This window comes from Martes martes (genome assembly GCF_963455335.1).
Source record: "Martes martes genome assembly, chromosome: 1".
In the NCBI taxonomy this organism is placed as follows: domain Eukaryota; kingdom Metazoa; phylum Chordata; class Mammalia; order Carnivora; family Mustelidae; genus Martes; species Martes martes.
In genome coordinates this window covers 132,238,653-132,263,695 of record NC_137888.1, presented here as the reverse complement: position 1 = coordinate 132,263,695, position 25,043 = coordinate 132,238,653, and the positions used below count along the sequence as shown (strand labels likewise).

Genomic DNA, 25,043 nt, shown 5'->3' with positions numbered 1-25,043 from the left:
GGCTGCACTAAGTAACAGATTTTCATTGCAGATGAAAACAGCCGTCTGCTGGAAGAAGATGCCGCCTAGGACTCCCATAGCTACAGAGTAGGAGCCAGTGCCTGACATCAGAGCTTCAAAGAACAGACCGACTCTCATTAGGGGCAAATGCAGCTATTGACTGGAAGTTGAGGCCAGTGCTTGTTGACCATTCTGAAAATCCTAGGGCCCCTAAGAATCACAATAGATCTGCTCTGACTGCTCTGTACATGAAACAACAAAGCCTGGAGGACAGCACATTTATAACATGGTTTACTGAATATTTTAAGCCCACTCCTGAGACCTCCCGCTCAGGAAAAAAGAAAGATTCCTTTCAAAATGTTACTGCTCATTGATAATGTGCCTGGTCACCCAAGAGCACTGATGGAAATGTACAAGATTAATGTTCTCTTGGCCGCATCCATTCTGCAGCCCATGGATCAAGGAGCAATTTTGACTTTTAAGTTTTACTATTTAAGAAATGCATTTTGTAAGGCTCCAGCTGCCATTGAGAGTGATTCTTAAGGATCTGGGCAAAGTAAATTGAAAACCTTCTGGAAAGAATTCACCATTCTAGGTGACATTAAAAACATTAATGGAGCATAGGAAGAGGTCAGAATATCGACATTAACAGGAGGTTGGAAAAAGCTGATTCCAACACTCACGGATGACTCTCAGACATTCAAGAACTTAAGTGGGAAGTCACTGCAGATGTGGTGGAAATTCAGGAGAACTAGAATTGGAAGTGGAGCCTGAAAATGGGACTGGACTGCTGCAATCTCACGATAAAACTAACAGATGATGAGGAGTTGCTTCTTAAGGATGAGCAAAGAAAATGGTTTCTTGAGATGGAATCTTCTGGTGCAGATGCTATGAAGATTATTGAAATGACAGTGAAGGATTTAGATTATCACATAAACTGAGTTGATAAAGCAACAGCAGGGTTTGAGAAGATTGACTCCAATTTTGAAAGAAATTCTACTGTGGGTAAAATGCTATCAAACAGCATTGCATGCTACAGAGAAAGTGTTCAGGAAAGGAAGAGTCAATCAATATGGGAGACTTCATTGTTACCTTATTTTAAGAAATTGCCCCAGCCACCCCAGCGTTCAGCAACCACCATTCTAATCAGTTAGCAGCCATCAATGTGGAGACAAGAGTCCTTACAGCAAAAAGCTCAGATGATGCTTAACATTTTTAGCAATATTTTTTTTTAAGATTCTGTTTTTAAGTAATCTCTACATCCAACATGGGGTTCAAACTTACAGTCCTGAATCAAGAATCACATGCTCTACTGACTGAGCCAGCCAGGTGCCCCACATTAAAGTATATACATTGTTTTTTAGACATAATGCTATTGCACACTTAATAAGACTACAGTATAGTGTAAACATAGCTTTTTAAAAATTTATGCAAACACAATTTTTATGTGCACCAGGAAACCAAAAAATTCATTTCACTCACTTTATTGTAATACTCTCTTGGAGTGCTCTGGAACCAAACCCACAATATCTCTAGGGTATACCTATATTCTCTTGCTTTGAGAAAAAAATCTCTTAATCTTCTCAATTTCCTTGACAAATTTTTTTGCATGTATGTTTTTTTCCTTAAAAAACAAAGACTTTCTTTGTTGTTGTTACAGTTAGATTGTCATTTAGAGAATTATTCAACCCAGAGTATTTTTTCCTAGAAACAATCACATAAGTAAAATTCTCTAGTGTCATACATATCAAAAGAGGAAATGTAAGGCTGTAGGGGCAAAGCTTTTCCAAGTGCTTTGGGAAATCTTACTCTTAAGAGATTATCTTATACCCAGCTGTGTAGGGAGTAGGGTCCACTGAAACCGCATTTATTCTCCCAATTTATATGGCCCAGTTATTGAAGATACTGTATGGACTCTTTTTGGAACAGGGTTTTATGGGTAAGCATTTACATGTGGCACAAAGCTTATATTCGATTAGAAAATGTCCAGATTTTTTTTTAAAACTCCACTTTATCCTTTCTCTTATTTTGCTAGGGGTAGCAGTGGTGAGTTTGCTCTTGTTTATTTGCTATTTTCTTTTGTTTGTCTATGACTGAAAAAACACTGTGCGTCTTTAAAATTGTCCAAATCACTTGGAGATTTGGGGGGATTTTATTTGAATTTTTTAAAATTTCCATGCTGGGGTACCTGGGTGGCTCCGTCGGTTAAGAGTCTGACTCTTGTTTCAGCTCAGATCATGATCTCATGGGTCTTGGGATTGAGCCCCACATCGCACCCTGTGGTCAGTGGAGAGTCTGCATGAAGATTCTCTCCCCCTGCCCCTCCCTCCAACTCAAGTGTGCACACTCTCTCTTTTTCTCTCTCTCTAAAATAAATAAATCTTTAAAAATAAATAAAATTTCCATATCTTTACCCCTTTCATTTTAGGAAGAAGAATTAGAAGCCCAAATTTCCTTCCTTCAAGGGCAGTTGAATGACCTGGATGCCATGTGCAAATACTGTGCAAAGGTGATGGACACTCATCTTGGTGAGTGAGCTACTTTGGCCCTGGGGGTAATGATAGTTATAACAACAGTATCCAGTTGGCCCTGTGTTAAACTTTTCACGTGTATCATCTCATTAATCCTCACAACAGCACTATGGTAGAGGTCCTGTTACTATCCACATTGTATAAATGAGGAAACTGAAGCACAGAAAGATTAGTAAAATTTCTCAAGATTATGTCACCTAGTAAATAGAGTAGAGATTCAAAATCAAGCAGTTTAACCATAGATTTCAATTCTCAGCTGCTACACTACCTTTTGTAAATAACTGTCTGCCTCAAACCAAAATGAAATGTTGAGCTTTCAAGGGGCACCTGAGTGGTACAGTTGGTTAAGTGTCCAGCTCTTGGTTTCGGCTCAGATCATGATCTCAGGGTCTTGAGATCAAGCCCCACGTTGGGCTCCGTGGTCAGCGTGGAGGCTGCTTAAGACTCTCTCCCTCTCTGCCCCTCCTCCTCCCACGCTCACGTGCACACTTTCTCTCAAATAAATAAATCTTAAAAAAAAAAAAAAAAAAGGAGAACTGTTGAGCTTTTGAGATCAAATAGTTCTACTGTTGTGCCAACCTGTCTGTAATTACCAATGTGATCAGGATTTTGACAGTGCTTTATATATATATTTTAATACATGTTTTTAACCACCAACCTGAAATGCATGTCAGGACCACATGACCTTTTCTTACTTTTGACTGCTTATATTCTAAGAAATGTCCTAGTTTGAAGTTTCATTTACATGTGAGTCATACATATGTCACATTAGAAAGTCTTCAGGCATTATTCTCTACATTTGTGAAAGTTCTGTATTTTGTATTAGAAATGGTCTCTGCTGGATCATGTATGTTTTGCTTTAGTGACTGTTCTGCTTGCAGAACTTTAGAATGCAGACTATTAGTGTTTTTCAGCCCTCTTATGGGCATCCTTTCTTTTTCCATTCTTCAGTGTCTAGCATCTGTGGTTTGTAAACAGATTAGGAAAAATAAAACATATACTGCAATGGCAAGGGCCAATATGGTGCTCTGTGATTGTGGACAAATGGCAATACCAAGTAGTATAAGAAATCAGGATGCATCCCACTTATGAGGGAAAATCAAAGAATCCACCGAGGCCCCTTCCCCCTGCAGGAGTCCTAGGAGTAGCCCATCTGTAGGGCCTTTGCAGAAGGTGGACTCTCTTCCTTGGTCTCCACTGATATCTCAGTCTGTTAGGTCATGAGTCCATTACACGCAGTCAGAACAGCTGTCATTTAAGTGTGGCCTGACCTGTACTGGCCTCTAGCAAGGAGTTCATATTCTCTTATGGTTGGGGAGGTGGTTGACCTCGGTGGCTAGTTGTCTACCAGTGTCTTACCAGGCAGCTGGCTGGGCCCCGTTCTAGCCTCAGCTATTTCTCCTCTCTTGACCACTCCTTCAGAGAAAGAGTTCAAGAGAGGAAGTAACTGGAGAAACCCTAGAAGGTGATCAAAAGGATAATATCTCTTATCACAGCAAGAACTGTTACCCTTGTCACATCTGATCCGCCCCTGGCACAGCTGTTCATTTATACGCTTCATTATGATCATTTTTTAAAAATTCAGATAAAACTAAGTTTTCAAGAATCTCATAGGATTCCACTTTATTTCTTTTTAAGATTTTATTTATTTGAGAGATTTATTTGAGAGATAGCCAGAGAGACAGCATGACCAGAGGGGAGAGGGAGAGCGATCTGAGCAGGGAGTGTGATGCAGGGCTCCATCCCAGGACCCTGGGATCACGACCTGAGCCAAAGGCAGACACTTAAACGACTGAGCCACCCAGGCACCCCTCATAGCATCTCACTTTAAAATGTACCAAAAAGAAGTAATGAAGAGAGATAGTTTATATATAAATAATATATATTCTATAACTCATTTTCTTTCAGAATAATTTTAATTCTAAAGCAAGTGTGTGGGTGGGTATATATGTGTATGTTTGCTTCTCTGGCTGTGTGGGTGACCTTGTATTGCTTGACTTGGGTTTTGACCAAAGTAGGAGAACAAAGAAGTGACTGAGAGAAAGATTTCCTGGAACTCTAGAAAATCCTGTTAGGAAATTTCTAAGTTGTTTGGTTCACATAGCAGCTTTTAAAGCAGCTTTACTTAAGCCTCAGAATGTTCAAAGAACTTTTGCTCTGAATTTGGTCTCTCAGTCAGCACTGTAAGAGTATTTTCTCATTGCATGGGAGGGGGAAACACTTTAATTAAAGAAAAACCCATACCAGATGTGAATTTTCAACTAACCGCAAAACTAAATTTGTTTTTGTGTGTACGTTTCACTTTCAGCCAGAATCCCTTCATATAGCTGTCAATTTCTTTTCTCCATATAAATAGCAGGACTGCCTTTTTAAAGTAGGGTCAAAAGATGCTACAAAGAATTCTGGGCCCCGGGCCCACAGATGGATTTCATTTCACCTGCCTATTACGACATTGGTTTATTCCTGTGTTGTAGGCAATTTTGATTCCAAGCAAAAATTAGAGAAAGACAAAAAAAGATTAATTAAGGTGAAGCTCTTGATTTACTTTTTGGCTTACTGTATTGCCTTTAAAAATGGCTTCAGTACCCTAGTATTTTTTTCCATATGATATTTTCTATTTTTACTGATTATTAAAGCAGTACAACATGCGAACAACTGAAAAACATATTAGTAAGTGACTGATTATAACATAGTGTAATGTAATCTTAATATTAAATATTAATACAGTTTTTTATTAACTTAAGGAGATGTTTAAGCTATATTATTAAGGGAAAATACAGGTAGCATAAAAGGATATATTTGATGCAAAAATAATCACTAACAGTGATGGTCTGGATAAAAGGAAGATCACAGGGGGACTCTCCAGGGGGCCCGATTTTTAATGCCTGGGAAATGCAGCACAGCCACTGAGAGTCTATAAATGGCTGAAGTGCCTGGAGGGCCATCTTTACACTCCAGGCAAGAGTCAGGTGGAAGTGTATCCGGAGCGGTGTTAGGAAGAGCAGCCTTGTCTGGCAGCAGACAGACACAGGGTGAGAACAGACTCTGTCACTTCTTAGCCCGGCCTGCTTAGGATCATGTCTTCATATATATATATATACAGTGGAGACCCAGTTATCTACCTTGCCAGTGTGCTGCCAAGATAAATGTGTTTTTAAAGCCCAGCACAGGGCATGGCCCAGAGTTGGGTTTTCCACACAAATTCTCTCCCCTAACTCCTGACCAATACCAAATTCCCCAGCACCTAACTAAATATTCCTTTATCAAACGATTTGGAAAGATGCTAGAATTTGGGGTGTGTTGGTCCTAAGATGAGGCGTGTGAGCTCTTTGAGCAAGAATAGCTATAGCAGAACAGAATGATGTGGCCTCCTTGACATGAGCGCTGCTGGGCCTCCATCCTGCCCTGGGCCACAGGCTACCACGGTGGCTGTGAGAACAGCCTCCGAAACTTGTTCCAGCAGGTATTTCTCTGTGTCTTCTCCCAGTGTTAATTGTTTTCAGTAAGTTCCTTTCATTTCAAGACAATTCCATTTCACCCTGCATTTTCATCAGACATGCAATAATGCCTTAAAATGTCAAGTACAGTTCAAGGCTCTTTTTATAACTGCCAGAACAAATACAGAGGAAAACCTCTCAGTTAAAAATTATACCAAGGCATTTGTTCAGATGGTCCTTTAATTATAGAGATAATAACATTGACAGGTTAGCAGTTCTTTCCTTACGGTCCTGGAACCAAAACTAAAGGAATATTTGTTTTATCGAAACTCGACCAAAATTCTAATTTTATTACTTCCAGATAATTGAACTACTTGAATTCAAAGACTGAGAGACAGGAATTGAAAATACATGTTTTGTTAAACCTAACTTTCCTGTCAACTTCAGAAGACTTGTTTTACGTGTTCGTTTTTCTGTTGCTATAGTTACTCCCCTTCCTGTCATCCTGACAGTTGAGTTAAAAGCCATTGACAGTATTAACCTCTGCGGCTGAGCTCAGGCTATTTTTAGATTTGCCGTATTTTACACATAATTGCACGTGGGTGAGGAGCCCACGCTTCTCTGATCTATGAGCAGCTGGGCTGAGCTGCCAGCTGTTTACAGGGAGCACGAGCTGCTCACCCCACCGGCCCTAAAGCCCGCACCTGCCTACTCCCAGGAGAGGTATTTCTAGTCCTCTGTTGGCCGTATAGACAGACAGTGGTTTCCAGCAGCTTGTCCTTTCGTGGGTGGTTCCTGGCAACAGGAGGTGGGGCGACAGTGCAGGGAATCAAGGGCAGTTAGGTTTCCCAGAATGCTGTATCTCCCAGGACTGTAGAATGCTGAATATCTGGTAGCTGTAAAAGCCAGCGCAGCAGTTCTTCATTCCACAGACAAGGAGACCAAGGTCCTGGAAGGATGAGAGACACACACCTAGCTCATGACACACCACACGTCTGGACCCAGTTCTAGTCCCTGGCTTCTCTTTCACTGATGCCTCTGCTGAGGCCCCCCTTAAGTCAGTAGTGGGACCAGATCCTCTGCCATTTGGTTGCACATGGCATTGCTGGCTTTGCACTTGCCATAATATTTATGTAAGCATTAGCTGGAAGAGGAGGCCAGTTTTGGAAATCAGTTTATTTGCTTCCATAAGAACTTTATAAATCTGATTTTTCTCATGTTTATAAAAACAACTTTCAATGGACATCTTTGGAAACATTCAATAAGGCAGTTAACTTACAGCATTTGAAAAACAGGGAAGGAAAATGTGATCACCAAACAGCTTCCTCTCTGTCAATCACACTGTGATAAAAAGTTTTCATAATTATATTGAGAATTTTAAATACTGCATTTAATTGTGGGTAGCATAATCCTCTGTAAAAGGAAAAGATACCTTCACCTGAGAATCTTGTTAAAATGCCAATTTCTGATTCAGTAGGTGTGCTCTGAGGCCTAAAGTTCTGCATTTCTCACAGCCCCCCGGTGACCTAATGTTACTGGCCCATGACAGTCTTCAAGTAGCAGAGAGCAAAAGAACTTAAAATTATGTGGGTAGAATTAAATGAATATATTCATAATCCTATTAATGTATTCCTAACTCCACACTTCAGGCACACGTGCAGCTGAGTTCTGTGGGCAGACAGCACACAACCGCCCCTGCTGTTCTGGTGGAGCCTTCAATCATCTGAAATTCAGTTCTGTTTTCAGCCGCTTTGAACTTGTTCTATTCTAGTAGTAGAAGGCTTTTCCTACCCCCACCCCAGTTTTATGATCAGAAGACTTGGAACAACTGGTCAGCATCTCCCTTCTACCAGCCCTATGCCTATTTAGAAAAACTCAGCAAATTATACACTGTCTTATCCTTTCCTGGGTGAAGATACCACAGCTCTGATCCCATGGCCTTGGTAGAGACTGTCCATCTTTCATCATTTTGTTTCCCACTTTCTGGCTGTGTCCCATGTTCCCACATGCTCTTCCACAGGAGGAACTCACACTGAATAGCTCTCCCTCTCTTTTTTAAAACATAATTTCCAAGTCCTTCCTCTTTCTCAAACGGTCAGGCTGCATAGCCTGTTCTCAGCCTTCCATATCAGGCTGCCTTTCCATGCCCTCCAGTCTGGGCCCTCTCCAGCAAATGACCCAGTAGACGAAAGACTTGTTCCACCCCATCTTGTGGAAACAGGCTTGCTTGAAAGCGCAAGGATTTTGTGGCCACCACAAGCATCTCATGCTAAGCATAGAGCTTGTGCATAGGGGAAGGTGAAACCCAAATAAGAAGGCTAATGTTCACTGCCTTGGGCCATGTTTAAATACCAGCTGAGTAGCAGCACTTACCTTTCACTAGATCCTATCAGCAAAGCCTTTATTACCTAAAATTCACAAAAAATTATATCCATCTTAAACCCAGTTCACAGGATCTTATTTGACTGACTGATGTGATTTTAGGTCAGTCTAACTCCAACTGCCCTCCTGTCTCATTGCTTCCAAATGAATCAGTCTGATGGCAGAACGCTGGTATTTCCTTTTAGTAAGGCCCTACCTGTGTTTCTCCTTCTGTTTTTAGAAGTACGTCTTCTGGCAAAGGCATCTAGCCATTACTGGAGCTTGGAGACTGTTTGCATTTAAAGATATATGTAAAGCCTTTCTTTCTGGTTGACCCTCAGCTATATCATGAATATGATAGATTTTGCTGTGAGGAGTCATGCTTCTATGACACTCCCTGGCTGGCAGAGTGGTAAATCCTAAGAGAGTAAGGTGCTAAATGACAGAGATAAGTAAAGATGTCTAACTCTGCTAAGCACACTCAGTTTTACTTAAGAGAATTATTAATTGACAAAAAACTAATCTTTTTAAATTAACTTATAATGCATTATTAACAAAAACTAATCTTAAGTGTAAAACATGTGTTTGCTTAGTCCTACCCTTGGATTTTCCTAACTAAATGCTCCTTCCCCAGTGCTGAGTTTAGGGCCTTCAGTCATTCTGGCAGCTGGAGGCAAAATAGGACCCTTGGTTATATTTTCTGTGTGATCTGCTTTTGCTTTTTAAGAAAATACTGAGCATAAATTGCCCGACTCAATACGTGGCTCTTGAGAAATCATCAGTGAAAGTTACTTCCCTTTATCTGCCCCTATCACTTCTCAGCCAGAGATCTGGTTGAGCATGTTAATATCTCTTACTTCTTCACCTGAGAAATATCTCACTTGCATGGATTACTCAGGACGTAATAATCCGCCCTATGCTGGTGGGAAAGCCCTGCTTTGTTCATTCAGCCAGTATTTACTGATTACCTGCTCTCAGGTGTAAAAAGAGGTTCTAGGAGAAGTAGATTGAGGGTAGAGTGAAGTGGAAGATTGCATTCTAAAATTGAGCTCAGAGCATATGGAAGGTGTCAAACTTCAAAGTAGGGAGAGAGAGCATGTGAGCACAAGGTCACCAAGGAGAATATACCTCATTAGAAATACCTAAAGTGACACATAGTGTCACATGAAACCAAAGTCCTCCCAGAGTGACCTCAGAAACATTGGCAGGGACCAGTGGGGTTCGGGAGTAATAATGGATATAGTGAACAGAGTACCACATTTGAAACCAAAAGATGTTGAGTCCACAATTTGCCACATAGAACTGTGAAGTTTCAGGAGACTTTAATCTTTTTTTTCTTTTTAAGATTTTATTTATCTGAGAGAAGGAGAGTGCAGGGCGGGGGAGAGAGTCTTAAGCAGGCTCCATGCTTAGCCTAGCCCCAGCCAGGGGTGAGGCTCGATCCCCTGACCCATGAGATCATGACCTTGAGCCAAAACCAAGAGTTGAATACTTAACTGACTGAGCCACCCAGTTGCCTCCCCCCTTTTAAAGATATTTATTTATTTATTTATTTATTTATTTATTTATTTTAAAGAGAAAGAGTCAGGAGACTAATTTTTGAACCTCATGTGTGAATACAGTTCCAAGAGCAAAAGATGAAGGAGGAAGAGAGTCAAACAACCAGATACTTTCAGAGGGAAGACTGTTAATAGGAAGCCAATGCTGGAACACAGTTTTAAGGTTGACTTGGAAGCAAAGAAGGGTGTGGTGTTGGAAGGAGGCTAGGAGGGTCTTCTAGAAGGGGAATGGCATTTGCAGAGACACACAAATGCACACAATCTATTAAAGAATGAATTTGCCGCCCACAGTCTCTACTAAACCTGTCTTCTCCCAAGATCTCCCAACCATGGCGTACACACTGTGAGCACAAATTCCTTTGTCAACAGTGCTGCCAAAGCCACTAGTGACAATTACAGGTCTGCCCCCACTCCTTGACTCAAGCCACCTCTTCAGCCACTACCATTCTGATCACACATGTGACCCTAGGTCAACCCTCCATGTGACCCCTCCATTTTGTAACAGCCTGCATGTTTCCTCTTTAAAGTCTGGGACAGTCCCTTTTATGATTGTCTGAGGTCAAGGTAACTAAATGTCTGTCAGAGATGAGATAACCTCAAAGAGCAGAATCCATTTATCTGGATATTTGAGTAATGGGAAAGGGGGGTGGGAACCATACTAACCAATAATAGTAATAGTGAGCAGCGTGCTAGAAGTGGACCACTTTGATTATCCCATTGAATCTCTCCAGCCACCCCGTAAGATAGGTATTGCCCCCGTTACTGATGGGTTTAGTGATACACAGATCTCTGCCCAAGGCCATCAAAGTTCAAGCTGTTTGATGCTAGTGCCAGTGCTCTGGAAAGTTCTGGTAGAAATGATGGAGCCATCTGTTTTGCATGTAGGTGACTTCCTGTCGTACTGGCTGACTTCACTTAGGTCAGTTCCACCACCAAACAAAGGGCACTGGCATTGGTAGGCAGGCAGTCAGTGGTAAGACCCCATCCTGTGCCTCTTCATGTCTCTCTCTGGCCCCTCCATCAGTGCTGTGTGTGTAAGCGTTGGGGAGCTCAGGAGTCCAGATGAGCTGGAATCTAGTCCTAGTTCTACCACTTTCCCTTCAGGAGACTTCAGATGACAGACTGGGGATTATTGAGCTTGGCTCCCTTTTCTGTAATGGGATGATGGTTCTCATCGAGAATGGTCATTGGGATAGTCAAATAAGGTAATGTCGCCATGGCAGAATGAAAGGTACTGAGTCCTGAGCTACTGTAGTGGGTGAGGTACTGTGCTAATTTATTGATTCTTCATTGTCTGTTTACCTTTTAACTTACTATTTCTTTACCTTTATCTTGGAGGAAGGTTCTGGTTTACTCTCAGGCACAAGGAAGCTAAATTTCACCTCTACTACAGATAGATGCTAGTTCTGCTTTGATCTCATTTCTGCTTCCCTTCTTAATGAATATGGGCTTATGTGACCTTTTGTACCAGCCATTCAAATAAAACACTTCTATTCTAGCATTGGAGAAAAAAGATTTTCAAGAAATTGTAAAAACCAGTTTGTGTGCCATTTCCATTACTCTTAGAGTCAGAGATCTATTTCTGTGGCGTTGACACCTCTTTAGAAACAGTGGAGTCACAATGGAACTGTTGTGTTGATGAGATTTTTGTGTAATTTCCACAGAAGTAGTTCTGTGAGATTTTCCCCCTTTAGTTTCAGTGCTATAGCATCTATAATATATAAAACTTAAATAGAAGATTATAAAGAACATAATCTTCTTTCTACTCAGAAACAAAAAGAGCCTTTATCTCATAATTTATTCTGCTTTTCCTATAAGAAAAAATGTGCATTGCATTGGAAATTTAAACATTTCAATTTCTGCATTTAATATTTAAAGGCAAGAAAAAATATTATGTTTTTCTGTTTTTACATGAAAGTGCAGCTTAAAGCAATAAATTTGTTACTGAAAACTTATATATTAGTAGAATGTTCATAAATGCTACCTTAAATCAATATATAGTTGAACCGATTAGGCAAAGAATTTACATGGCCAGTACTTTGTTAGTAAAGTCAGAATTCTTATATTCAAAACATTTAACAGCCTCCACAAGTGCCCTTTTGTTTTAATTTGATTTCTATATGCTGGATTTCTTAAAATGAGACTAGTAGGCAGCTTAGTTGATTATAACAGAGATTTGTCCTTAAGAGTAAATGAACATTATATAGATAATGTGGGTTTTGGGGACAGAAGGTCCTGGTTTCCATCAGATTCTGAAAGGTGATCTTTGATCTTGTCTTAAAAATAAGGCTAAAGAATTCTGGGTAAGGGTCTACCACTGAGGATACTGAGGCTCTGGGCTCTTCTCGCTCCCTGGGTGTACTGTTGGCCAGCCACATTGCACAGCAGGCTGGAAGTGGCCTGGAACTTGAGATCGGACTCCGCATGCAGGAGAGGATTGGTGGGGCTGTCTCAGTCCCCTTTCGTTAGAGGAGTTGATGGTCTGTATCCTGTGAACAGTGAAGCAGTTTGGCTGCTGTACTGGGTCGAATAGTGTTCTCCACCCCCCACCCCCCACTTTGCCATTCATGTCCACCTGGAACTTATGAATGTGACCTTATTTGCGAATAGGGTCTTTACAGATATAATCAAGTTGGGACAAGGTCATACTTAGTTAATCCAGTGACTGGTGTCCTTATTAAAAAAGGGAAATTTGGACACAAACATAAACGCAAAAAGCAGTAGAATAAACAAATCAGGAAGTTTTGTGTTGGTTTAATAACTAAAAGAAGCCAGAAGGTGGGCAGTCCAAGCAAGGGTAGCAGCTCCGTGATGTGCCTAGTGCCCCAGGCTCCCTCTGGTTTCCTGCCCACAGTCCTCAAGCTGGCATCCTCATTGACATGCTTTCAAGATGACTTGCGGGGCACCTGCCAGCATTTCATGTAGCAAAAGCGGGAAGTGTAAAGGTCCAAAAGGCACAAACTGAGTCAGACCCAGTGAGGAGCTTTCCAGAAGTTTCATCCAGGGACTTTTCTTACACCTCGTTGGCCGGAGCTTTGTCACATGACCAGCCTTGGCTGTGAAGGAAGGTTCGTGTGGTGGTGCCCTGAATGAGATCTGGGACATGTTGATGAGGAAGGAATGGAAGGTGGAGCTGGGGTGGCCCCACCTCTAGACCCAGGAGGCAGTATAGCGGTGAGCTTCTAAGCTTGTTGGCTGTTCATGCTCTGATCGAGTGTGACTTTAGATCATGGAGCATTACTCCCACTTAGGCCTGTCATGAAAGACAGAGGCTTCTCTTGTTCCAGCTTGCCGGTGCAGTCATATCTTCCACCTTCATCGCCACCACTACTCAAGTAGAGGTTTGTGGCATCCAAAAGAGGACACTGGGGTGACTTGCTTCCTGGGATTTTCAGGCAAAGTGACCGATGATTTTGTAAGATCTCAGGGAGACACTGGAACTTCCCTAGTGGGATACCGAATCATATATTTAAACTCGGGTACACAGAAATCTCACTCTGAAGTTCCATTCCCACTAACAGCAGTCCAAGCTTAAACTTGCCAATTTAAGGCAGCCTGGTCTCTTAGAAGTTAACCATCCCATTTGAACAAAGGCCCACAGTTAGGGTTTCTTCACTTTGTCTCTTCTCCCTGCCAGGATGGTGTCAGGGGGCTAGGACGGCTCATATGTCTCTTTGGTATTTGAGGAACGGCCTCTGAGTGTCCTCTTGGTCTTTGTTGGCCTCAGAGAGCTCTACCCTGCAGTTACGGGTTTTGGTGGCCACTGGAGCCCCTGACTGCCCTGTTAGCCTGTAGCCTATGACCCTAAAGGCCTTCGGTCCTTATTGCTATTGACCATGGGCCCCACATTAAACTGGAGGCAGGAGCCAGGCAATTTGGCCAAACCTTTGGCTTGGGAATATGTTGCACAGCAGACTATCAAAGGGGTAGGCAGGAGCTACAGATAGAGTCAGGGCAGTGGACCCCCACTTGGCCTGGCCCCCTGATTTGCTGTGTATGGCCTCCAGCGGCCTCCTCTCCATTAGCTCCTTGGACCCAAGAAGCCCCCCATGCTTCTTCCAGACATCGGGGTGTTCCTGTATCCATTAGCTGAGCGTCCTTTCAGGGCCCAGGAGCTCTTCCCCTGCTGCCCCCGCTTACACAGCAGAAGTTGGGAAATCTGCCCCACCTTGTAGCTCAGAGGGCAGAACTCAGCGCCCCGCCAAACTAGCCAGCTACTATGTGTCACGCGGTCCTCAGGCAGCCCTTAGACCCTCAGACCTCTGCCCTAAAAACCCCGGCTGTCACAAAAACAAAAGCAACCTTTTCAATCCTCTGAAAGGCCTACGTAACTGGTTCTTGTCAGTCCCCTCCAGTTGGCTGTCCTTTATGTCTTGTTGAGTGGATTCTGTGTTGTTTTTTTGTTGAGAGAGAACAAATTGTTACAGGCTTTTAAGGAAACCAAAAACATTCCCTCTCTAATTATATCTGTTATTCCGTTCCCATTCATCTTGCTTTCTTGTTTTGAAGCAGGCCTTTATTATTAGCCAGAAACTACAGTCACGTTTTCTGAGTAAATCAAAGCTGCTGTTTTTCTTCCACAGTATGTGAGAGGACTTGTCGGCGTAGTTTAGAGACTTACTGTCGTTGAAGATTCTGAGAAACTGTCCGGCCAGGCTCATGTTGATGGTATCAGTCTTTGCCTTTTCCTTCACTGGAGATACTTTTGGAAATATTTAGCATAGCAGTATTTTGAAATGCAACTTCCAAGAGTGTTTTGCCACATTTGCTCAGTCAGTCAGTACTTAACTGTGTATCTGAAATGCAGCAAGCCTCACTTTAAGGGCTGAGAGGAGAGTCCTAAACCAGACAGTCTCGGCTCATATCCTGTTGAGGTAGATGGACGACAGGCAAGCCAGCAGACGCGTGTGAAATAGGAACAGAGATGCCGAGACAGAGACCAAAAAGACCAGAGGGTGACCTGGCCTCCCTCAGTTTGGATGAGCAGGAAGGCCATTTTGAGGAGGCAACATGGAAGGGACCAGAGTTGAACGATGAGGAGGAGCCAGTCTACACAGATGCGGGCCCAGAGCCTGCAGGCCAAGAGAACTGTAGGCCAGCTCTGCCGCTGTCACCAGCAGGGCAGGGGGTAAGCAAGCAGGAGTGATACATCACTCTGGTGGCTGAAGGGGGCCGGGCATGGAACTGAGGAGTCCCCAGTTGAGACTGGGACAGCTCTACTGAGTGAATGACTAAGCATGGGGCAGGAAGTTTTTGTTTGTTTGTTTTCCCAGAGATAGAGCAAGAGTGAGAGAGAGCACAAGCAGGGAGAGCAACAGGCAGAGGGAGAAGCAGACTTCCCCCTGAGCAGGGCTTGATGCAGGACTGATGCAGGGCTTGATCCCAGGACTCCAGGGTCAGGACCTGAGCTGAAGGCAGACGCTTAACCCACTGAGCCACCCAGGCACCCTTAGGTGTGCTTTAAGGCCACAAAATCAGAGAGCAGGTGTTAATGGAGGATAAGCATACTTATTGTAGTGATTATTCAATTGGAGTGCATAGAGGTATCTTTTTAAAGTGTGTTTTAGTCACCCGCACCAATGCATTCTCCTGCCCAGCCCTGGGATGGGGAGAGGGCTGTGTGCCTCCCTCAGGCGCAGTTGGGGAGCGCTGAGGACCACTTCGTGTTGGACCTCCTGGTGGGCAGCTCAGTGCAGTGCTGAGCCTGGCAGTCACAGCTGACTTGCTGGATCCCTCAGATCAGGCCTGGAAGGAGCACCTCTCACCAGAAGGGTGAGCCTCCTAGAGGACGTAGAGAAGTAGCTCCTGTGAAGACCCCAGGTGATGTCAGGCTGACTCCTTAGGCATTGCTGTCTGATGGTGCCTATAGTGCCGTGAGTTTGTCCCATTATTCTTACTATTTTGTTGAACTGACAACATGCCTTACTGTTTAAATCTTTAAAGACGGTATCTTTATTAACTTCAGTCACCTGGGAGGGCCTGGTCTTCAGAGAGGGAGGTGAGTTAACATCACTGAACCACGAGATGGTGTAGGAAGCACAGGCTGAAACGCCTCCTCCAGGGGCTGGCTCCATGCTCTGGGCCATTCACAGCAGAGGTTAGCAGGAGGAGCCTGGGTCTCCCAGTGGAAGTGAAGACCCATCTGTCATTGCAAGAATGTTTGTGTCACCTTGGTGGGAGGGTTGTACCTGCTGGGCTCAGTGCTCCCCTCTGCTGTCCTCCACATTCACCCCATCCGCAGCTGAGCAGAGCATCCTTGGTGAAATACTTGCCATGGAATTGGACAGAAAAATTTCCAAGCAAGTTAAGGTGTGGCTGGCCGTTAAGTTACACTCAGAGCATTAGTTATAAAATGTCATTCTTCTATTTTCAGTAAATATTCAAGATGTGATATTACAAGAAAATTTGGAAAAAGAAGATCAAATTCTGGTTTCTTTGGCAGGATTAAAACAGGTATGTCCCTTTGATCTGACTTTGAGAGCCACTGGCCATCCTCGTGCCTGTCAGGCAGGGCACGCTGTGGCACAGCATACCATGGTGTTCGCCTGGGCGGAGCCCATCCTGACTCCCCAGCTCCTCACACCTCTTGCTCCTACTAGCGATTCTGTCTGACAAGCTTGCAGCCCAAGCTAGTTTTCTGTCCCCACCCTTGCTTCTTCCTCTTACCAAAGCCATTCTGTTTGCTCCTCACCCAGAACCGGTGTTGTGTGGCCCAGCAGCAGGTTCAGTTCTTCATCTGTAAATCCATGCTGTCCTTGGAGCACAAGTAATAATCACCCACCCACCCCCCCGCACCCCTGACAGGCCTCAGACCCACAAGGACTACGTTTCCCCAACCCTTGGAGGGCTGTGTGGAACATACATGTTTTGTTTTTTTGTTTTTTTTTAAATGTCAGGGAATGACATCTCTTTTTTTTTTTTTTAAGATTTTATTTATTTATTTAACAGAGATCACAAATAGGCAGAGAGGCAGGTAGAGAGAGAGGAGGAAGCAGGCTCCCTGCTGAGCAGAGAGCCCGATGTAGGGCTCAATCCCAGGACCCTGGGATCATGACCTGAGCCGAAGGCAGAGGCTTTAACCCACTGAGCCACCCAGGCGCCCCTGGAACATACATGTTAATGAAAAGAACGTGCTGTTCTCACATGTCTGCCTGTGTTCTTAACAGCTCAGTGAGGGTGCAGCTGCTTTGGTAGCTAAGGGCTGTTCGGTGGGGCTGGGTAGGTAAGCAATGGTACTTCCTGCTACAAGAGAATTGCCCAGGGTGTGACACCCAGGGCTCATCCTGTGAGAACCTGGCCATCAAGACTTTGAAATTTTCCTTGGTCGTTAGTAAGTCCATGGCTTTGATAGAGCTGCATTTTTTTTTCTGTTATTCCTTTCTTATGGGAATATATTCATATCCATACTATTAAAAAATGGTCAGTGATAAACCTAGTTTAAATGTTAAGAGGTTTAGCTAGTATTGCAAAACAAACTCATCTGTCTCTGTCACTTATTTTCTTCCTTTTTGAAAACTAGATCAAAGACATTCTAAAAGGCTCCCTGCGTTTCAACCAGAGTCAGCTGGAAGCTGAGGAGAATGAGCAGATCACCATCTCAGATGACCACTACTGCTCCAGTGGCCAAGGCCAAGACCAGAGTGACCAAATGCCTGGGGCTACCAAGCAGGTATAAGAGCTCTGGTGAACAATGTCACAGTAACTTGTTGAGGACATATTCACATAAGGTTTTCAAAGTTATGAATAATAAAACCTTCCCAAAGTCATTTCACATTACCATGTGCAAAGTTCAACTATAAAATACCACAGGTGGCTGAACCAGAGGTGCTCTGTAGCCAGGCAAATTGCATGTTCCAGTGCCCCACAGGAGACCATTCTCTCCCAGAGTTGTGCAGTATACAACCTACAGACCTTTATGCAGCAGCATTAGCCTGAACCTCCTGCCAGTCCTGTTGTGTGGCCTTAGAAACCCACCCCTGTGCCACAGCTTTGGGTTGGGTGCCTCCCGCTAATGCCTTCAGTCCCCATTAGCACAGAGGTGCTGTTCCTGCTTTCCTGGTGCTGTCCTCAGTGGACTTCTCTGGGCTACCTTTTTCTCTGGAGAGAAGGGCTTCTCATTAATGTCCATCCTCTAAGGGAATGAGGTCAGCAAACTTTCTCCATAAAGGATCAGATAGTAAATATCTTAGGATTCATGGGCCATATATGGTCTGTGTCTCATAGTTGTTTTTGTATTTGGTGTGTTTGTTTTTACAACCTTTAGAAATGTATAAGCGATTCTCAGCTTGACAGCCGAGGGGAAGAGCCCACAGACCAGATTTGGCTAATGGGCCATAGTTTGCTGCCCCCTGCTCTGGAGTTGGACATTGTGTGTAATTTAATCTAATGTGGACCCACAGATTTTTCCAGTGAAAAAGGATCCAGGAACTTCCGTGTAGGCTTAGTCCTGTTTCTTTTACCAGTGAGACAGTGAAGGCCCAGGAGGACCACAGGCCCACCAGGCATGGTGTTTTCAGAACTCCTGTCCCAACCCAGCCAGCCTCCAGCTCCACCGTGCTTCTTCACTATGCTTTATCTGATAGGACTAAAAATCCCTAATAATATATTTTTGGCTTACGAAAAATGCACATTAGCAAAATCTCATCTAAGGCTCTTTCTCAGACTAGAATCCAGATGCTTATAAATTATGATTTTAAAAAAATGATATTTTAGAATGGGAATTTTTTTTTAGTTTTGAGAGTATCCCCGCCAAGAGTACTCTTCAAGAAGAGAGAACTTTCTGTGGTTAATTTTGTCCAGCTTTAAAGGGAAGTTTTCATGAAGCCATTAGTCTGCATCGTTGGCCACATGGATACAGTGTTAATGTTGCAAATTTGATTTGATTGCTTCCTCCAGATTCTCCTTCCTAAACTGATACTTAATTTTTCAATAATCATTTCTTTATTCAAATATTGTTGAGCTTAGGCTCACCCCCCAAACCATTTTTTTTTTAAGATTTTATTTATTTATTTGACAGACAGAGAGCACAAGCAGGCAGAGAGGCAGACAGAGAAAGAAGGGGAAGCAGCCTCCCCGCACAGCAGAGAGCCCGACGCGGGGCTCGATCCCAGAACCCTGGGATCACGACCCGAGCCAAAGGCAGAGGCTCTAACCCACTGAGCCACCCAGGCGCCCCCCACAACCATTTTTAATTGACAATTTTATTCTAAAATTGAGCGTGATTTTTTTTTTGTAGTTGAATGTATAAAAGTAATACTGAAAAAGACCTTTCAAAAACACTCATGAATTTGCTACATTTAAAGCTTCTTGATTATACTTCACCCTTGTTTTTCCCAGTTCCAACATTTATAAGAACTACCTGTTGCCCCCGCAGACCCCCGTGTGCCTGCTCAGTGCGCTAGCCGTGTGACGCCGGTGACATGAGCTAGGACACGTCCCAGTGCTGGTGGTGCCGTATTCCCAAGCAGCATCCAAGAGGCCTGTTGCCTCTGCTTGTGCTTTTAAAACACCGCCAATCCATTCTGTGCCCAGATACCCCACCATTGCCTTCTGTGCCTCTGTTCCTCTGTAGGGTTAAGGAGAAAAGTGGGAAAGGGGCAAATTGTAGGGCTTTTTTTTTCTCATTCCTGCCAGGGCTTCTTCCCCAAGGGTATAAACAGTTTATAAAAACCCACCTTCCTGAAAAGTTTTTCCTGAGGAAGGAAAAAATAGGGAAGCAGTGCTCTCCTCACATCTTCAGGGGAGGACTGGCAAGTGAAGTCCTAGATGAAGCAACAAGTCCCACAGAGAGCCCAGTATCAAAGGCCTTGTGGGAATCTGGACTAGACTCATGCAGGGCCCTCCCACCCCGGCAGGAAGTCCTGACCCAACATCTTTCCTTAGGAGCCTGTCCCAAGCCTTGTGTGGCAGTCAGGGCTTGGAACTGGCTGACTTACTTTCTCACTGCTTATGGGGACAGGGATGGGGCTGGGGGCTAGCTCTGGTCAGGAACATGTGTGCCAAGTGGGAGTTCTGAAGGCTTTTCCCCTCCTGCCTCCCAAATGTGAGCTGAGGGCCTGCTCTCCCAGGCACTGTGTGTTCGGGGATATGGGATGTAGCCCCTGCTCACAAGCTTCCAGTTAAAAAGAGGACCCGAGACTAGGGGGGAGAGCAGTACTAGGCAGCGCTAGTGCTGGCGTAGGTTGTGCCACAGTTCCCTAACTTAGGAATGCCTTTGCTTTCTTGGTTTAGCACTAAAGTATGTGTGAAGGATAGTGCAGAGGACTGGGCTGACCCCGCCTTGGGGCAGGTGGCTCAGGATCCCCGTGCCAGTGTCCTTCCCTATCAGAAACTTCAGTAGGGCTTTTCCTTTGTGGGCATGCGCGTGCCCCACTCCCCACTGGTTGATGAGGATGTGGCTAATATTGTTCTTTCCATTTGATTCATAAATTATCTCTCCAGCTCCAAAAATGGCAGGTGCACAATTGTATTCCATAAAGACAGCCACATTCTGTCCCTCCCTCCCTTCACATACTCCTCTGGGAGGTTTTTGGTAAACTTGACTCAAATCTATGCCAGTGGCAGGCAGGACCTTGCAGTACCCTGGGATTCATTATTAACAAGCTCCTTTCACGTGCCTCAGTGGTGCTTGGGGCCCCTATTTTTACCTGTACGGTCTATAGCTGCATTGTCTAAATATAGTAGGCACTAGCCACACATCTATTTAAAATTAAACTTAAACTCATTAAGATTCAATAGAATTAAGTTAAAAATACAGTTCCTCCGTCACACTAGCCACCTTTCAAGTGCTTGGTAACCACATGCGGCTGGGTGCTACTGTATTAGCATAGAAAGAGAACACTTCCACCTCTCTAGAACATGTCTGCTGAACAGCTGGTCTATAGCTGGGCTCACCTGCTTCCATCTTCCATAACCCTAAACAAAAAGTAAGAAATGAGGCCGGGTGAACAGTAGGGTTGGGGGAGGGGTGTTATATATTGTGGAAGGCTTGGCCAGTTTTAGGCAGGACTGACAGTTTGAAAAACTTCTTTAACTGTATAGTACATGCCTGTGTTTGGCAAAGAGAATTGACCTAGGAATTACCAAAGTTTTTGTAAATGACATAAACAGAACCAGGTAGCAGGTAAGCTTGTATGGAAATCCAGAAGGAAGGCATCTTCATGTCTAGGAAAAAGTTCTAGGTGGAAGTCCAGAAGAGGGAGATCTTTTCATTTGCTTTGGGACATTGGCCAAGCCACCAGACTTCTGATCTGGGCATCGTTGTGTGATCTGCTATATAAAGGTGAGGAGGGGTACGAAAAGAAGGGGGTTATCCAGGCCCTGCCAGCTGTACCGGGCTTTGTCTGAGTCAGCCCTTCATTTTATCTGGGAATGGGGAATGGAAGGTTACCCACCATTTATAATTCGCCTTTCCTAGTTTCCCAGAAATGTGCCAGATAATTAGTGATGGTAGGAACCCCCTTCACTTCCAGGCACAGGCTTTAGAACATATTTCTCTTCTTCAGCATCTTGTAATGTGTTCACTCTCAGCTAAAGGTGAATAGCTTATCAACGGTATTTCTGTAGTAGAGACGCCACTCTGAAAATGGGGCCTGCTGTACGTGATATTTTCATTTTCTCAGATAAGCTCTACCAAGCAGCAATCCAGCCCCAGACCCTGTATGAAGTGAGAAGTCATGGGTTTCACAGTTAACAGTTCAGGACAATGGTCATGTGAACCGCGGCCACACTTTGGAGGTAGAAGTTTGAAGCTGAGATCCCGCCCAGCCTTACCTGCACCCCACATGCAAATGCAGGGGAGGACAGGCCGCACGCATATGTCCGTTCCAGGCTCTGCGAGGCTGGCACAGCCCCGACTGGGTGCACCTTATGGTGGGATGGTCTTTCTCTGCCAAACTGTCCTGGTGCCAGTAATCACCTCCTCTTCTGCCTGAGTGCCATGTTCTGCATCTCTCCTCAGTTTTGTAAGAATTAATGTGTTGCTGGAATGTACGCAGCTTTAAAACTTGAGATGAGGCACTTCAAGGCCTGTTGCTTTAGCGCTGTGATCTTCAGGCTAATTCTCTTTCTCTTCTCCCAATTGAAGATCTTAAAGATGAATGAATGGTCAGAGGATGGAGGCACCTGAACCATTATTTAGCCACTCAGCCCCCCACCCCTGTGTCACCAAATACATGTAGTTCAGAGAGACAAGCCCGGATTTCCTCTGGAAGTGTTGCCAGCTGCCTGTCCAGGCTTTGTCCACAGGTGGCCTGGGCCATACCAATCTGGGGGCTAGAGGACGCAGGGGGCACTTCCGGCCAAGGGGGCCTTTACATCTCATCAGACTTCAGACCCGGGGGCCAGTTCCCACCCCTTCCCCCCGCCCACACTGTGGGAGAGCAGACAGAGAGGGGGGTTGAGCAGGATGGGCACGACGTCCACTTAACATCAGCACGTTTTCTGTCAGGCTGGCTTTGGAACATCTTTGGGTAGACAGTAGCTTTACATCTGCCCCAGGGAAGGCAGGCTTTAACCCAAAACCTTTCCTGGGGTTCACGGATGTCAGCTTTTTTTAGTTAAATGCTACTCATAATTCCTTACAACGAAAGGAAAATAACAGTAGAATAAAGCCCTCCTGTCTTTATGTTTTTTGCCATACACTTTATAGTTGCACTTCCTGGTTTTCACATTTACCACCATTGTCCCAGGGGGCCCCTAAGTGCACACCTGGGCCGAGCTGGTTAGGAGACACACACACACTGGGCCTTCCAGAGGCTCTTCGTTAAACAGGCAATAAAATCACTCCAGGTCTGGGCTTACGTTAGGGAGCCAGTCCTGTGTGATGCACATCCAAAGCACATCATCTCTGTGCATGGTGACCACATGCTGGGTCAGAGATGCCATCCTTGTCCTCATGTCACAGGTGAGAACATGAAAGCCCAAGAAAGACGGGTGGCGTGCATGGCAGGGTGCCACGTGAAGCTGGTGGGGGCTCCAGCCTGCTGCCTGCCTCCTGAGCCGACCTCTCATAACTTACCCAGCAGGAGGCTTACTTTATTGCCCTGGGAACTCAGCAGCAAGCCTCAGAGGAACTGGCCCCATGCCACCGGGAAGTGCTGGGGCTTCAGGGAAGCAGGGCCAGACTGTGCATCTTTCCAAGGAAGAGCACAGGGCCTAAACTTCTGGAAAGCTCTCCCATCTCACAGGACTGCTGTTTAGTTCTCTTGTTTCACTGGAGTCTTCTCTCACCCACCTGTACTTCTAACTGTACCTCACAGGCCTCTTCAGAAACACCAGGGAGCATGGACAGAGGGAGTGCAGATGACTTCATCCTGGTCTCCAAAGAAGACGAGGGAGGCAGTGCCAAGGGGTCCTTCTCAGGCCAGGCCCAGCCTCTTCGCACCCTCCGAAGCACCTCTGGGAGAAGCGAGCCCCTGGCCCGCTCCCCTCTGGTGTTCTCTGACCCTCTGATGGGCCCTGCCTCGGCTTCCTCCAGCAACCCCAGTTCCAGCCCTGATGAGGACAGCAGCAACAACAGCAAGGACTCTGGCTTCACCATTGTGAGCCCCCTGGACATCTGACCACAGTGCCCCTGGCCTCCTTCTTGGGGACTGGCCACCCCCCCTCAGCAGCCCCTGGGCCCAGCTGAGGCTTCCCCAGTGGAGACCCCTCTGAAACCAACACTTCTTTCCCAGCATGCCTGTGGCCTTAGTGCAACCCACTGGAACCCTCTAGAGAGGAGCAGACGGCCACAGAGCACACAGACAGGTGTTCCCCAAAATGCAGACAGGGTTTTCAGGGCCCTATCCCACCCCACCTTTGCTCTGAGGTAGACGGGGGTTAAGTATCCAGTATCATGCTGTCAAAAGAAGACCAAACCACAATTCGAATCATTTTTCCTCTATCCCCTTCTCCCGAACTAAGAATTAGGTGTGGCAACTCCATTAATTATAACTAGAAGAAGGAAGAGTTGGTTTCAAATCTTACCTCCCTCAGAGCATTAGGCATAGGAAAATTGATATCAAGAAGGCTTTCTCCTGGAAATCTCTCTCTCAGCCTATTTCATTCCTCCTTTAGGAAGCCATACAGCAGAGCCAAATACAATAGAATGGACTAGAACTGGTAGATTCCAGGCTGAAAAAAAAAAACCCATCACTGACCTCTAAGAAAGTTACAGTGACCTTTAGAAACAGGGTCTAAACTTAGATTTTTTTCATTTGTTAAAGAGTACATTTCCAAACCTCAGGCCAGATCAACTCTGGCCATCACTGTCCCTCCTCAGACGATTGTATTTCCCCCTTTAGAATCTTCCATGACCAGAAAATAAGGTCACATTAAGCCAGACTTTGCTGCACTGATTTCAGAAGTCATAAGAATATTACTTCCTTGAGTTGGAAAATGTGATCCTGACTGTGGAACAGACATCTCCCAGATGGTCTGTTTTCTGATGTAGTTTCTCTAGTTTCGGCGCTGGAATACACATGTCAACTGAGACGTAAAGGGAAAAACCCAAGCTCATTCCCATCCACAGTCAGGACCTCCCATTGGCCTTAAAGTAGCAGTCACCGGGTATTTGACCTGGATTCCCTTCTAGGGGAGCAGGGCTTCCCACAGAACGCTCCAGACATCAGGAATACGTGGGACTTGTGCACAGCCCTTCCCTCGCCGGAAGGGCAGAGGAGCTGCAGGGCCCAGGGTCAATTGTACACCACGTCCAAGGCACCACCGCCGGGGCGGGACCAGCTCTGACCAGCCCGGTGCCTTCCTGGGCTGTGGCACACAATAGAGATTTCCCCTTTTCAACTGGCAGCTTGTGGAATCTTGCTGGGCAGAAAGAATCATATGAGCTATTTCTCTCCTTAAGAAGAAAGGCCCCGGAGAGGCCCCTTTCCCTGTCCTTTGTGTAAGAAGGACTTCTAACAGGATAGCTGCAGTGTCCGCCCTGCAGTGACAAGTACCCAGGCCTTCCCCTCGGAGGAGGGCAAGGCCTCTGGGCGGTAGAAGCTTTCATGCGAACCAGTGAAAAGCTAAGTGTGAAAGACTAGACGCCGTTTACAGTCCTTCCCGCTGCTCACCTTGTGTTTCTCTACAGACTGTGTGACAGTGACCTGATTCCCCACATGCTCTCCAAGAAAGCAGTGATGGCTGGGAGTCAGCTACTGCAGAGGGTTCCA

General features: G+C 45.0%; 1 protein-coding gene across 4 annotated transcripts in view; it reads left to right on the top strand.

Annotated features, from left to right (window-relative positions):
- The window catches only part of TBC1D5 (TBC1 domain family member 5), a 543,265-nt gene extending 519,259 nt beyond the window's left edge, over nt 1-24,006 (top strand). For all 4 annotated transcript variants that reach the window (XM_080807878.1, XM_080807881.1, XM_080807879.1 and 1 more), the window contains 4 exons: nt 2,429-2,528; nt 16,262-16,341; nt 17,408-17,557; nt 23,148-24,006. In XM_080807878.1, the coding sequence (XP_080664004.1) occupies nt 2,429-2,528; nt 16,262-16,341; nt 17,408-17,557; nt 23,148-23,450 (633 nt within the window). In that variant the 3' untranslated portion in view covers nt 23,451-24,006. The remainder of the gene's footprint in view (nt 1-2,428; nt 2,529-16,261; nt 16,342-17,407; nt 17,558-23,147) is intronic.
- The last annotated feature ends 1,037 nt before the right edge of the window (nt 24,007-25,043 follow it).